General features: G+C 43.4%; 1 protein-coding gene across 4 annotated transcripts in view; it reads left to right on the top strand.

Annotated features, from left to right (window-relative positions):
* Positions 1-11,080, top strand: part of POR (cytochrome p450 oxidoreductase) — a 49,938-nt gene extending 38,858 nt beyond the window's left edge. For all 4 annotated transcript variants that reach the window (XM_069971767.1, XM_069971764.1, XM_069971765.1 and 1 more), the window contains 8 exons: positions 128-244; positions 1,935-2,053; positions 3,715-3,896; positions 4,159-4,308; positions 5,501-5,768; positions 6,029-6,174; positions 7,357-7,442; positions 8,636-11,080. In XM_069971767.1, the coding sequence (XP_069827868.1) occupies positions 128-244; positions 1,935-2,053; positions 3,715-3,896; positions 4,159-4,308; positions 5,501-5,768; positions 6,029-6,174; positions 7,357-7,442; positions 8,636-8,780 (1,213 nt within the window). In that variant the 3' untranslated portion in view covers positions 8,781-11,080. The remainder of the gene's footprint in view (positions 1-127; positions 245-1,934; positions 2,054-3,714; positions 3,897-4,158; positions 4,309-5,500; positions 5,769-6,028; positions 6,175-7,356; positions 7,443-8,635) is intronic.
* Positions 11,081-11,703: the final 623 nt, after the last annotated feature.

Below are 11,703 nucleotides of genomic sequence, written 5' to 3'. Positions count from 1 at the left end.
TTCTCCACAATGATTGAGCAGAAAGACGCAACAAATGTCTGCAGAGGCGCCCGTAGCCGGAAAACAGATAAAACACCTTGGGAATTGTCTCCAGTATCTGAGTGGTCACGGATCTTTTGTATTTTAGACCTTTTGATGCCAAAAACCCCTTCCTGGCCACGGTAACTGTGAACCGCAAACTGAACCAAGGTGGAGAACGGTATCTGATGCATCTGGAGCTGGATATTAGCGGCTCAAAGATCAGGTAATGTTGTATATCACTTCTATTGTCCTTGTAACCAGCTGCACATACAGAACATGCTACTTACTGCAAGTTACAAAATGTATTTATTTATTTTTTCTTTTTGATATACTCAATTATTTATTTTAAAGTTTTCTATGTTTAAATCAATGTTATACATATGGCCACTAGGTGTCTCCCTTCATTGCCCATGTGTACAGCTGCTGCGCGTCCACATTCAGTAGCAGAGAATCATGGGGATACTCGCATCGTATGGTCAGCTCTCCTGTCACACAGCCCCAAAACCTCTGTTGCCACATAACACAGAGCATTGTCTCCTGGTAAGCCGCAGAGCTGATAATAGAATTAGCAAAAGTTAATAATCTAATTTCCCTCAGTTGATATACGACCTGCACGATGAACAGGGTGGCTTTCCTTGCGTCAGTGTACAAAGGACGGGGACTTCTTGCTGGGTTCAGTTTCTTTTTTTTTTTGCCCACAGTTTGGCCATATGTATAATGTTAATTCAAACCATTGTTTAAAACTTTGTTTTAGAGAATTTAAATATATATATATATATAATATTTATAGAAAATGAGTGTGCTTTATTGAATAAATTACTAATTCGAACTTTCTAACAACTATCAGACTGCATGTGCAATGTGACAGGTTCCCTTTAATAGTGCCTCTTGCTTGGGTGGACCCGTTTTTGCACTATGACATCTCTACACAGGTGTAATGGGTAAATTTAGAAGTTTTCATACCTTATATTACATCATACATCATGGTGCTTGTTCTAGTAAAAAGTAATCTTGTATCATCTGCAGATTTGTAGAAGTGGGCGGGGCTTCACTGGCAAAGTGCCACTTAGCCCTGCCGCTCATCTGCCATTGGAAAAGCCGACCTAAAGGTCTAGGCCTACGTGGTGATGATGTCACAGGGGGCGTGGCTAAGTGGTCCTTTGTCACGAAGCCCCGGCCACTTATCCCAATCTGCAGATGATAAAAGATCACTTTTTACTGGAACAAGCACCATGACGTGTGATGTAACAAAAGTACAGTCAAATCTAGTATTCTTTTAAAATCTGACAACTGACAGTAAGGAATTTGATCAGGAGTCCTAACTTTGCTCTCCCTGTGCCTGTGGTGAGCAGTGGGCGTGGCCGTGGGACCCATTCCCTGAGTTATGATGATGTCATGACTCGGGGCAAAATACCTGTCCCGGCTGATGGAATGGTCACTCAGCCAATCGGTGACTGGTTAAGAGGCTAGTCCATCAGCTGGGTTGTGATGTTTCAGCACTGGAGATCCCGTAGCCCGGTGGGGGTTCCCAGGCCGGTCCCGCCACTCAACACAGGCGGAGGTATGTTCATACTCCTGATCAAATTTCCCCCGCCGGCTGCCAGAGTTTATAATCGTCCGGACTTCTCCATTAAAGAGTAGTACAAGTTATTCTAAGAAATTCTGTAATATATCTTATTAGACAAAACGGCTTCTTTCTGTACTGATAAGCCGCCTCCCCCTTCTTATCTGTTACGGTACTACTGTCTGTAGTGTGCGCAGGCACAGGGAGCCGGGAGGCAGGGACATTGAGATCACCAGGTATGAAGTGATGTAGAGATCTGAGAGATTTCAGCTCTGAAGTAATCCGTAACCTGTTTGTGTAGTTAGTGACCGATTAGGAGAGAGTATTTTATGTATTCTTCTCCTTCTAGGTACGAGTCAGGAGATCACGTGGCCGTTTATCCAGCTAATGAATCCTCAATAGTTAATAAACTAGGAGAACTTCTAGGCGTAGACCTTGACACGGTGATATCGCTGAACAATCTCGATGGTAAGTCTTTCCAAGAAATACAGAAGTGACCTTTGTCTCCAACCTCGTACAGCCGAGTCACGGCCGAGATTGTGCTCTGCTATAACGGGGGGAGAAGAATAGATGACATAGACTCTGTGTCACCTGCTGGTACTTTGTACTCTGGTACTCTCTAAAAGAGAGAGAAGCTAAAGCCAAGGTAAATTGTAGGACAAGCTTAGCTTCTGTATAGCATGCTCAAGTCTGATTGTTCAGCAGAAGTTGGATGCCGCCCTAGGAAGTCCGGGAAAACATTGATACAGCCATAGGCCAGGGACTGTGTCCATGTTTTCCCAGAATTCCTAGGTTTGTATTCGGCTTCAGCCACCAGTCATCAGATGCCGAATGATCGGACTCCAGCACGCTCCAGTTGAGCTCATCTCTAGTTCTGCAGAGTTTTCTTTACGCCTGGAATACGTACGAGACTCCATTGTGTGCTCTTTCCTTTTGTTTCTGGTTCTTTCATGAAATACATGGCTGCAGCTTCCCCCAGCGATAACTGTGGAGACCCCTAATGAAGTATATTAAACCAATGTCTAATGATTAAACAATATATTGTGGCTCATGGTGGTTTACACATTTGGCTTATCTTTAGACTGTTAAGCCAACTAATCGGTCTAAACTGTTACTAAATTCATGCCAATAATGTGCACGGATGTTTTGGTGTTCCAACCCAATGACAGGTAAAACGCGTGTCTCTACCCAACAGCTATCTAAGAGGCTTTCCCGAGCTCCTGCAGCGCAGCAAGCTGTAACACCTCCTTACTCCCCCTCCCATCCCTGACCCTACTGTAACATCTCCTCCCATCCCTGACCCTGCTGTAACATCTCCTTCCCCTCCCATCCCTGACCCTACTGTAACATCTCCTCCCCTCCCATCCCTGACCCTACTGTAACATCTCCTCCCCTCCCATCCCTGACCCTACTGTAACATCTCCTCCCCTCCCATCCCTGACCCTACTGTAACATCTCCTCCCCTCCCATCCCTGACCCTACTGTAACATCTCGTTCTCCTCCCATCCCTGACCCTACTGTAACACCTCCTTACTCCCCCCTCCCATCCCTGACCCTACTGTAACACCTCCTTACTCCCCCTCCCATGCCTGACCCTACTGTAACACCTCCTTACTTCCCCTCCCATCCCTGACCCTACTGTAACATCTCCTCCCATCACTGACCCTGCTGTAACACCTCCTTACTCCCCATCCCATCCCTGACCCTATTGTAACATCTCCTTCCCCTCCCGTCCCTGACCCTACTTTAACATCTCCTCCCCTCCCATTCCTGACCCTACTTTAACATCTCCTTCCCCTCCCATCCCTGACCCTACTGGGACTCTGCTTCCAGGTGTCAGTCAAGCAGGGAGGGGGAGAGAAGAGACATTACAGCTTGCAGCTATTTGTACATTCTGGAAGCACAGCTGGATATATGAGAGGTACCATGTGTCTCCTTGTCCTCACAGTGTCAGCAATGTAACAGCATTGGAGTTACAGCTGACAGATTCCCTTTAAGCACAGTGCACAATGTGTCTAAAATCCCTGATAAATGGTGCGCAGTCTGTTCACTGGTTTCTGCCCCAGGAATCGGCCTCGTTGTTTTAGGTCTCATCTCCTGCATCGCTTTTTTTTTTTTTCTTCTTGCAGAGGAATCTAATAAGAAGCATCCCTTCCCTTGTCCAACCACATATCGCACAGCGCTCACCTATTACTTGGATATAACCAATCCACCACGTACCAATGTACTTTATGAACTCGCCCAGTACGCCACGGATCCAAAAGAGCAAGAGCATCTACGTAAGATGGCCTCCTCTGCGCCTGACGGCAAGGTGAGCTCCTAGCCCTGTGAGGTCAGAAGGAGTAGGAATTTAGTACTGTACATGTGTCGCTTGTTTCATTGCTTCAGGCAGATCGTAACCCATGACCTCTCAGCTCCTTTCTCAGCTATTGCCTTCAATTACAGGAGGAGCGTTTTATGACCAATGTCCAGAGGGCGACTACAAGTGATGAGTTGAGCGCGGATCAGCCGCCTCTCCCGCAGCACAGCAGCTATCCTTTTTTTGCTAATACATGGTATGTCATCTTTTCCAGGCCTTATATCTTAATTGGGTTTTGGAAGCAAGAAGAAATATTCTGGCGATTCTAGAAGATGTTCCGTCACTGCGTCCACCCCTCGATCACCTTTGTGAATTATTGCCGCGTCTGCAGGCCCGATACTACTCTATTGCCTCCTCTTCAAAAGTAAGTTTCTTAGAAGATGCTAGAGTATTCCACCCCGGACTATAAGTGCCACCATGTCTTTATTATTTGCTACTTATGCCAGGTAATGGCATCTTACACAGCCTGGTTATTGGCCAGGAGCGTTTCTAGAGACACTCCTTAGGCCAATAAACGGCCCATGTAAAAGTGACAGCGATCAGCTGAGGAGCGGGACAATGCCTGATCCTCGGCCGTTCATATCTTTTGGACTAAACTGGCGGTGTGCAGCCAATAGCAAAGGGAATCTGACAGCATGGATATGCATATATCCGTGCTGTCAGTTTGCGAATCATACAAGCAGTGTATACTTACCTACAGTGCTGTGTGATCCGGCATCTCACCCACTGGCAGTATCTTCAAGCCAACGCCTTCTCCAGAATAATTGACAGCTGGAGGAGGCGGCGGCCTGAACATACAGCTGTCACTGGAGGGCAGGATGCCGGATCACACAGCAGCACAGAAGGTAAGTATGCGCTGCTTGTGTGATCTAGAAACTGACAGCATGGATTAATACATATCTGCCCTGTCAGTTTTCATGGCTGCATGAATGACTCAAGGGTTTTGTGCGCAGTCTGACTGCTTGATTATTGTGCTGTGTGGTGTAGTATAATATGTCTTGAGCACCATTTTATAATTAGTCTGTAGATATAATTTGCATGTAATCCTGACGTAACTATTATGTTGCTCATCTTCTATTGATCCTAAACTACAGTACAGTCTTCGGCTGGGTTCACACTATGTATATTTCAGTCAGTATTGTGGTCCTCATATTGCAACCAAAACCAGGAGTGGATTAAAAACACAAAGGATCTGTTCACACAATGGTGAAATTGAGTGGATGGCCACCATATAACAGTAAATAACGGCCATTATTTCAATACAACAGACGTTGTTTTAAAATAACAGCAAATATTTGCCATTATATGGCGGCCATCCACTCAATTACACCATTGTGTGAACAGATCCTTTCTGTGTTTTTAATCCACTCCTGGTTTTGGTTGCAACATGAGGACCACAATACTGACTGAAATATACGTAGTGTGAACCCAGCCTTGACCTGCATTTACAATTCTGTACCAACCATGACCTATCAGTTAGTATTGTGTTAGAATAATACAAGAGATATATGAAAAATACAATGTTGCATTCCAATTTTGCATTATTTCTGCTCTAGGTTCATTCCAATTCCATACACATCTGTGCTGTTGTAGTAGAATATGAGACCAAGACTGGACGACAGAACAAAGGTGTCGCCACAAACTGGCTGAAAAACAAACAGCCAAATAACAACGGACACAAATCAACTGTGCCCATGTACGTCCGCAAATCTCAATTCCGACTACCATTTAAACCCAGCACACCAGTCATCATGATTGGGCCTGGCACTGGTATTGCTCCATTTGTTGGATTTATCCAAGAACGGGAATTGCTGAAGCAGCAAGGTGAGTGTTTGTACCGGTGCGGAGCGTTGCCTTCTCATTGCACATGAACTCTGCACATTTTATATTTTTCTCTTTCAGGTAGTGTTGTACGTCCCGCCTCTGCTTGGGTTAGACTTTTTAGCCACAAACGTGATTTTATTTTTATTTTGATGTAAAATTGCGTTAGGGCTACTTTCGGAAAACCACTCTTCTTTCACAATTCATGTTTAATTTATTGAGCGTGTAAAATGTAGCACTGTGAATATTTTTCTTTTGTACAGGTAAGGAGGTTGGAGAAACTGTTCTGTATTACGGCTGTCGGCATGAACAAGAAGATTATCTTTACAAGGGAGAACTTGGTCAGTTTCACAAAGATGGCGTCCTCACCCAGCTGCATGTTGCCTTCTCGCGAGATCAGAAAGAAAAGGTAATTGAGTATTGTGGTTGGACCATTATTTGTGCACATAATGTGTGTAATCTGATCTGTTCTTGTTCTGACCAATAGGGGGCGCTAAAATATTTCATACTAGCAAATCATGTAGCAGTATGCTAGTATAAGAAAATCCTACCTAGTCTTCCCCTGATGGAAGCTATGGGAAATATGTGGTAGAGTAGGATACAGGAGACTTGTAGAATTGGACAAGAATTACTCTGGATCATCATCTGGAGTCTCCACGTCCATTACAAGAATTTCAATAATGAGTTGAATAGAATAACTTTAAATTGATACTGGAACCTGTCAAAAATTAAGCATCTGCTGTTGGCCACTTGATTATCAAGCCTTGTTATGTAATAGTGCTGCCCTAAAACCTAAACAAATTCTTACCTATCTACACTTCCCTGGTGTCCTGCAGCAGTGTCTCCAGGTCTCAGATGAACTCTTGTTGGGAGTGACAGCCTGCTCAGCTAATCATTGTCCGTGGTGCTCTGCGATTGGCTGAGTGCTCTGTCACTATTACGACTGGTCCATGTTAGAATTGCTGGCAGTAGTGGACCTGGAGACTCTGCAGGAGGACACCAGGGAGTGTTATAAGGTTTAGAATCAGATGTTTGTTTTAGATTTTTGGACCTCCCACTGTCACAGCCCTTATCATCCCCCCCCCACCCCATCAGCCTTCGGCCGCACATCTCTTATTACAGGGAGTGATCAGGTGGTGATTGCTCACTCGTCAGCTGATCGCTGGCTCTATTACTCTGGCAAATAAGCTGTCTGCGTTTATGGGACCTTTAGTTCAACAGCGCATTCACTGATAGAAGGGTTCAGTCCAGACTTCCAATGGAATCAGCAGAACATGATCAGCTTATTAGAAACCTCTCCGCTCGGTTAGGTGAGCGAGTTCTGGCCACATTCTGCTGCCCCCGTTCTGTTTCTATGGAAGTTTCCATCACTTTCAAAGGTTTTCAGGTGAACCAGACACTGTCCCCTCCCGTCTCCTCTTCTCTGCCGAGCAGGGGGCACCCGAGTAAATCGTTGAGTCTCCCATTGACTTTAATGGTTACTCGAGTCGAGCATTAAAATATCTCCAGTGCTTCCTCAACACTAATGAAGTTTTTTTTTAATAGCTTTTGTAATTGCAGAATTTAATATATCAATTATTTTTTCTTCTAGATTTATGTCCAACATCTTCTAAAGAAGAACAAGGAAAATGTGTGGAAGCTGATAAGTGAGGAGAATGCGCATATCTATGTGTGCGGGTGAGTGTCTTATGGAATTCACGGGAGACTGCCTTCACTGATCTGAAGAGAACGTTTCCCAAACGTTTGATGTCCTGTGGTTAAAAGGATGTTCCCAGTTTGTGCGTGCCAGAAGTGGTTGGGAAGCCAAAAACAGCTTTTTACACAATTTGCGTAACTCGTAACTCATAATAAGTGATACATAAATGGCATAGCAAAAAAAACAAACCAAAGCTGCGTATATGTATCTCCTTAGGAGATTTCTCTATACCACTCAGTGTGCTTGCTTAGTCATATACAGCCAAGCTTTCCTATCAAGTATATCAGAAGTTTTTTAGGCCATGTTCACACACCGTCAGAGTGACATTGTTTTATTAGACGGACAACATTAAAAACAGACCTAATTTTGACGGTGTGTGAGCATAGCCTAAAAAGGATTGTCAGTAGGTTTCTGGCGTCCTATCTCAGGGTAGCATAAATTAGTGACAGGGAAGCTGAACAGAATGATGGATCACTTACAGCCGATTCGGAGATCTCCTCCTGAATAACATGGACAATAAGTAGTCCTCTCCATTATGTGCATGAGCCCAGTAGTCCTGGATATTCATGAGACTCAGAAAACCCCGCCCACCAGCTGCTGATTGGCAGTTATCTGTACCTATTGAGTATAGGCAGTCACCTGTCATTTAGCAGCTGGAGAGCGGGGGGAGGGGTTTGTCAAGAATCCTATTCTGCATTTGAGGAGAACGGCTGAACAGAATGATGTAAGTAATACACCGATTTCTGTCACTAGCTTATGCTGCCCTCATTTAAGTCAGCATAAACTTCTTCTTTTTTTTTTTTTGTTCTTAAATAGTGGAATTCAATGGAAAAATGGATCAGAATGGATGCATACATTTTTTCATGCAATTTTTTGCAAAAATGGATGAAAAAAGTAGTGTGAATGCAGCCTAAGGCTATGTTCCCACACAGTATTTTGCCAAGTATTTTTCAACCTAAACCAGAAAGGCTATGTTTACACACTGTTGAAATTTAGTGGATGGCCGTCATTTAATGGCAAATACGGTTATTTCAAAACAACGGCCATATTGTTATATAAATTTTTCTTTTTTCCTGCGTGTGAACATAGCCATAACCCCCCCACACTGGTAATAGAAGTTTCACTTTAGGGGATAGTAAACCCGGTGTTCATTTGTTTTATTTCCTCCTCGCAGTGACGCCCGCTATATGGCTCGTGACGTGCAGCAGACGTTCTATGACATTGTGGAAGAGTATGGCAAGATGGATCACAGTCAGGCAGTAGATTACATCAAGAAACTAATGACCAAGGGCCGCTACTCCCAAGACGTCTGGAGTTAATTCCCACCCAGCCTGCAGTGAGAGGACTGTCTAGAGCTTCTGCTGGAGATCTGCGTGAGCCGGTTTACGTAAATCAAATAGACTCTGTCTTTTTAGAATCCTTTTTAAAGCCTGCAGCTGAGATGGTGTAGTACCGTTCCAAATGTAATCCTCTTAAATTATGTTTTCAACTATACTGGTCAAGAAACTGTCCGGTCCACTAGGAGGATATCCATGCTCGGTCAGTGTAATGCAAATGGACACTTATCCCTGGTTGTGCCATTCAGAATTTTTATTTTATTTAATTTTTTTTTGGAAGGGGGAGGGGCTTGAACCATGACGCATGGTGGGTCTGCATCGAGGACAATTAGACACACGCGGAACACTTCTGTTTTCATATCATGTTGCTGTTTTTTGGATCATGTGTTGGTTAACGATCGATGAGCTACAATATATTCTACACTGAAGAATCTTATGTATTTTACCTTTTTTGATACTTTTAGGCTAATTTCACTAATATAGTTATACAGTTCTTTATTTGCAGCTTTGTTAATGGTTAAATATGAGGATCCATAGGATGCCCGATCGGCTAGATGGCTGATCATCCATGGCGACTGTAGAACAGAACATCCGCAAGTCCCATAGTCTCCACAATAAAACACAAGAGTGATTTATAAAAATCTGAGAAGCTGCTTTTCTTTGTGCCTTCAGCTTACAAGGCCTTTCTCAAGCCCCATCAGATGAGTTTTATATGGCAGGTAGTAGTTTCAGTGCCTATTGCTTCTAGAATGAATGGGAAATGTTCCAGTTAGAGATGAGCATGCACGGGTCGGAACGCTTGACATTTGTATACTGGTGGCTGGTGATGTTGGATGTAACCCTAGGGAGCCCTACAAAACATGGATAGTCTATGGCCTATGGCTGTATCCATGTTTTCCCAGACTCCCTAGGGTTGCATTAATCTTCTCCAGTCACCGGTAGTCAAATGGCGAGTGATCCAAGTCACGCTCATCTCTAGTTCCAGTGCATAAGGGGCACTACGATATTCATAGAAGTTTTCCTTGGGTTGTGGAGCCAAGGTGTAGCCATCTTGTAGAAGAAGCCAGATGTGCGGCTGCTGTGGTCTAGCTGAGCTGCTGGGGAACGGCCCAGGTCTGTGCTAGTGGGTTCACATTATAGAATAGTGTATCGCACATACATACATGTAAATCTGTTCTAGCACTTGTAGATACCCATCCCTGCACCTTATTTATTTATTCCATAATGCCTTAGTCTGAATAGGTCAGAATCAGCTTTCTATTAATCTGCGGTTATGTAGGTTGTGTGTAAATGGCCCTTCTGTAGTTTGGTGGATAGAACTGGTAAATGGAGTAAATAAAGTTGCTATATTTCTTCTTTCTTTGGGCTCCATCACATTGCATAATTATGTTCACATCACTATACACAGCTATGAAATGACTTGGTGTTAAATGGGTTATCTAGCGTTAGAAAAACATGGCCGCTTTCTTCCAGAGACAGCACCGCTCTATCTCCAGTTCAGGTGCGGTTTACAATTAAGCTCCATTGACTTCAATAGAACAGAGTTAGAAAACCTGCCCCCAAACTGGACTGGAGACGAGTGGTGTCGTCTCTGGAAGAAAGCGGCTGTGTTTTTCTAATGCTTGATAACCCCTTTAAGTTCTGACTTGTATGACTTGTGGCACATTAAAGCGATACTGTAGTCACCTAATCACCCCCCCTCCACTTCAGATGAGTGGATAAATAATACCTGCAGTTTGGGGGGGGGGGGGATTAGCTGACTAAAGTATCGCTTTAAGGCTAGGTTTACGCACTGTAAAATAGAAACTGTGAGGTATAAAAAGTAGCTTTATTTTTAGTCTAATAATGGGTTATGGAGAATTATCAGTCTATGCAGACATAATAAAAAACATGCATTTCTGTACGGACTTCCAGACTTTAAGCACATTGTTAGATTATTTGCTGTATTTTATACCTATTTTACTGCAGTATTTTGCTTTACTGTGTGAGAACTTGGCCTAAAATAAAGGTTGATCTGCTGGGTGATGATCCCAGGCAGGAGTTGGCAGGATGGATGGAAGTAACATTGGAATTTATCGGTTCATCCAGGGTTTCTATCATCACATTGTCTCCGTACTCTCTTATGTTTAGTCTGATAACCTCTGTGCATTGTGTTTAAACATATTTTTGTCAGTTTTTGTTTCCCTTTTTTCAAAATGAGCTTTTAATAAAATAATATCAATGATTGTAAATAATTTTAAATATGCATTAACCTTTGAAATAAAATAAACACCTTAAATTTATACTGGTGTCAGTCTTTGTTTCTCTTTGGGATGGTGACGTCATCAGGGCCAAGAGATTGTACATCACAAAGCCTTTCCTGATCTGGACCGGTTCAATCCCAGATAACTAATGTAGCTCATTCACAAAACCACTAATAGCCTGAAAACATAAATTTTAAGGCCCAATTTGCAAACTGTCAGCACCCCATTTACCCCCAAGTGGTATGCCAGCCAGAACCCCTTTTCCTGGCGTGCCCAGAGAGTAAGGTGGGTGAAAACAACTTCCACTTATCTCCCGCATTTTGACGCAGGTGTGAATAAATCTATTTGCACATGCATAAATGTTCGCATCTGGCCCTTCTACGCCAGTCGGGGAAGGGGTGGAGAGGGGACAGAGCGGGGTGCACAGGATTTATGCAGAGCGTTGTAACTCTACATAAATCCAGGAAGCATCGGCACACGTCAAATCATTTCCAGGCCTTTTATCTGCTTAACCCTTTCACGAACATGGGTCATTGATTCATTGATGAGGAGGTGAAGCTCTTAAACCCTTCATCCCCAATGTTAATGTGGATTCCCTGAAATCAAAGATTTAATTCTGGACTCTGTCATATAATTATAACTTGAATGTCTTTCAAAAAACT

This window comes from Dendropsophus ebraccatus, chromosome 5, assembly GCF_027789765.1.
Source record: "Dendropsophus ebraccatus isolate aDenEbr1 chromosome 5, aDenEbr1.pat, whole genome shotgun sequence".
Taxonomy (NCBI): domain Eukaryota; kingdom Metazoa; phylum Chordata; class Amphibia; order Anura; family Hylidae; genus Dendropsophus; species Dendropsophus ebraccatus.
Note: the sequence above shows the minus strand (reverse complement) of the source record. Positions and strands in the feature narration are given on the sequence as shown.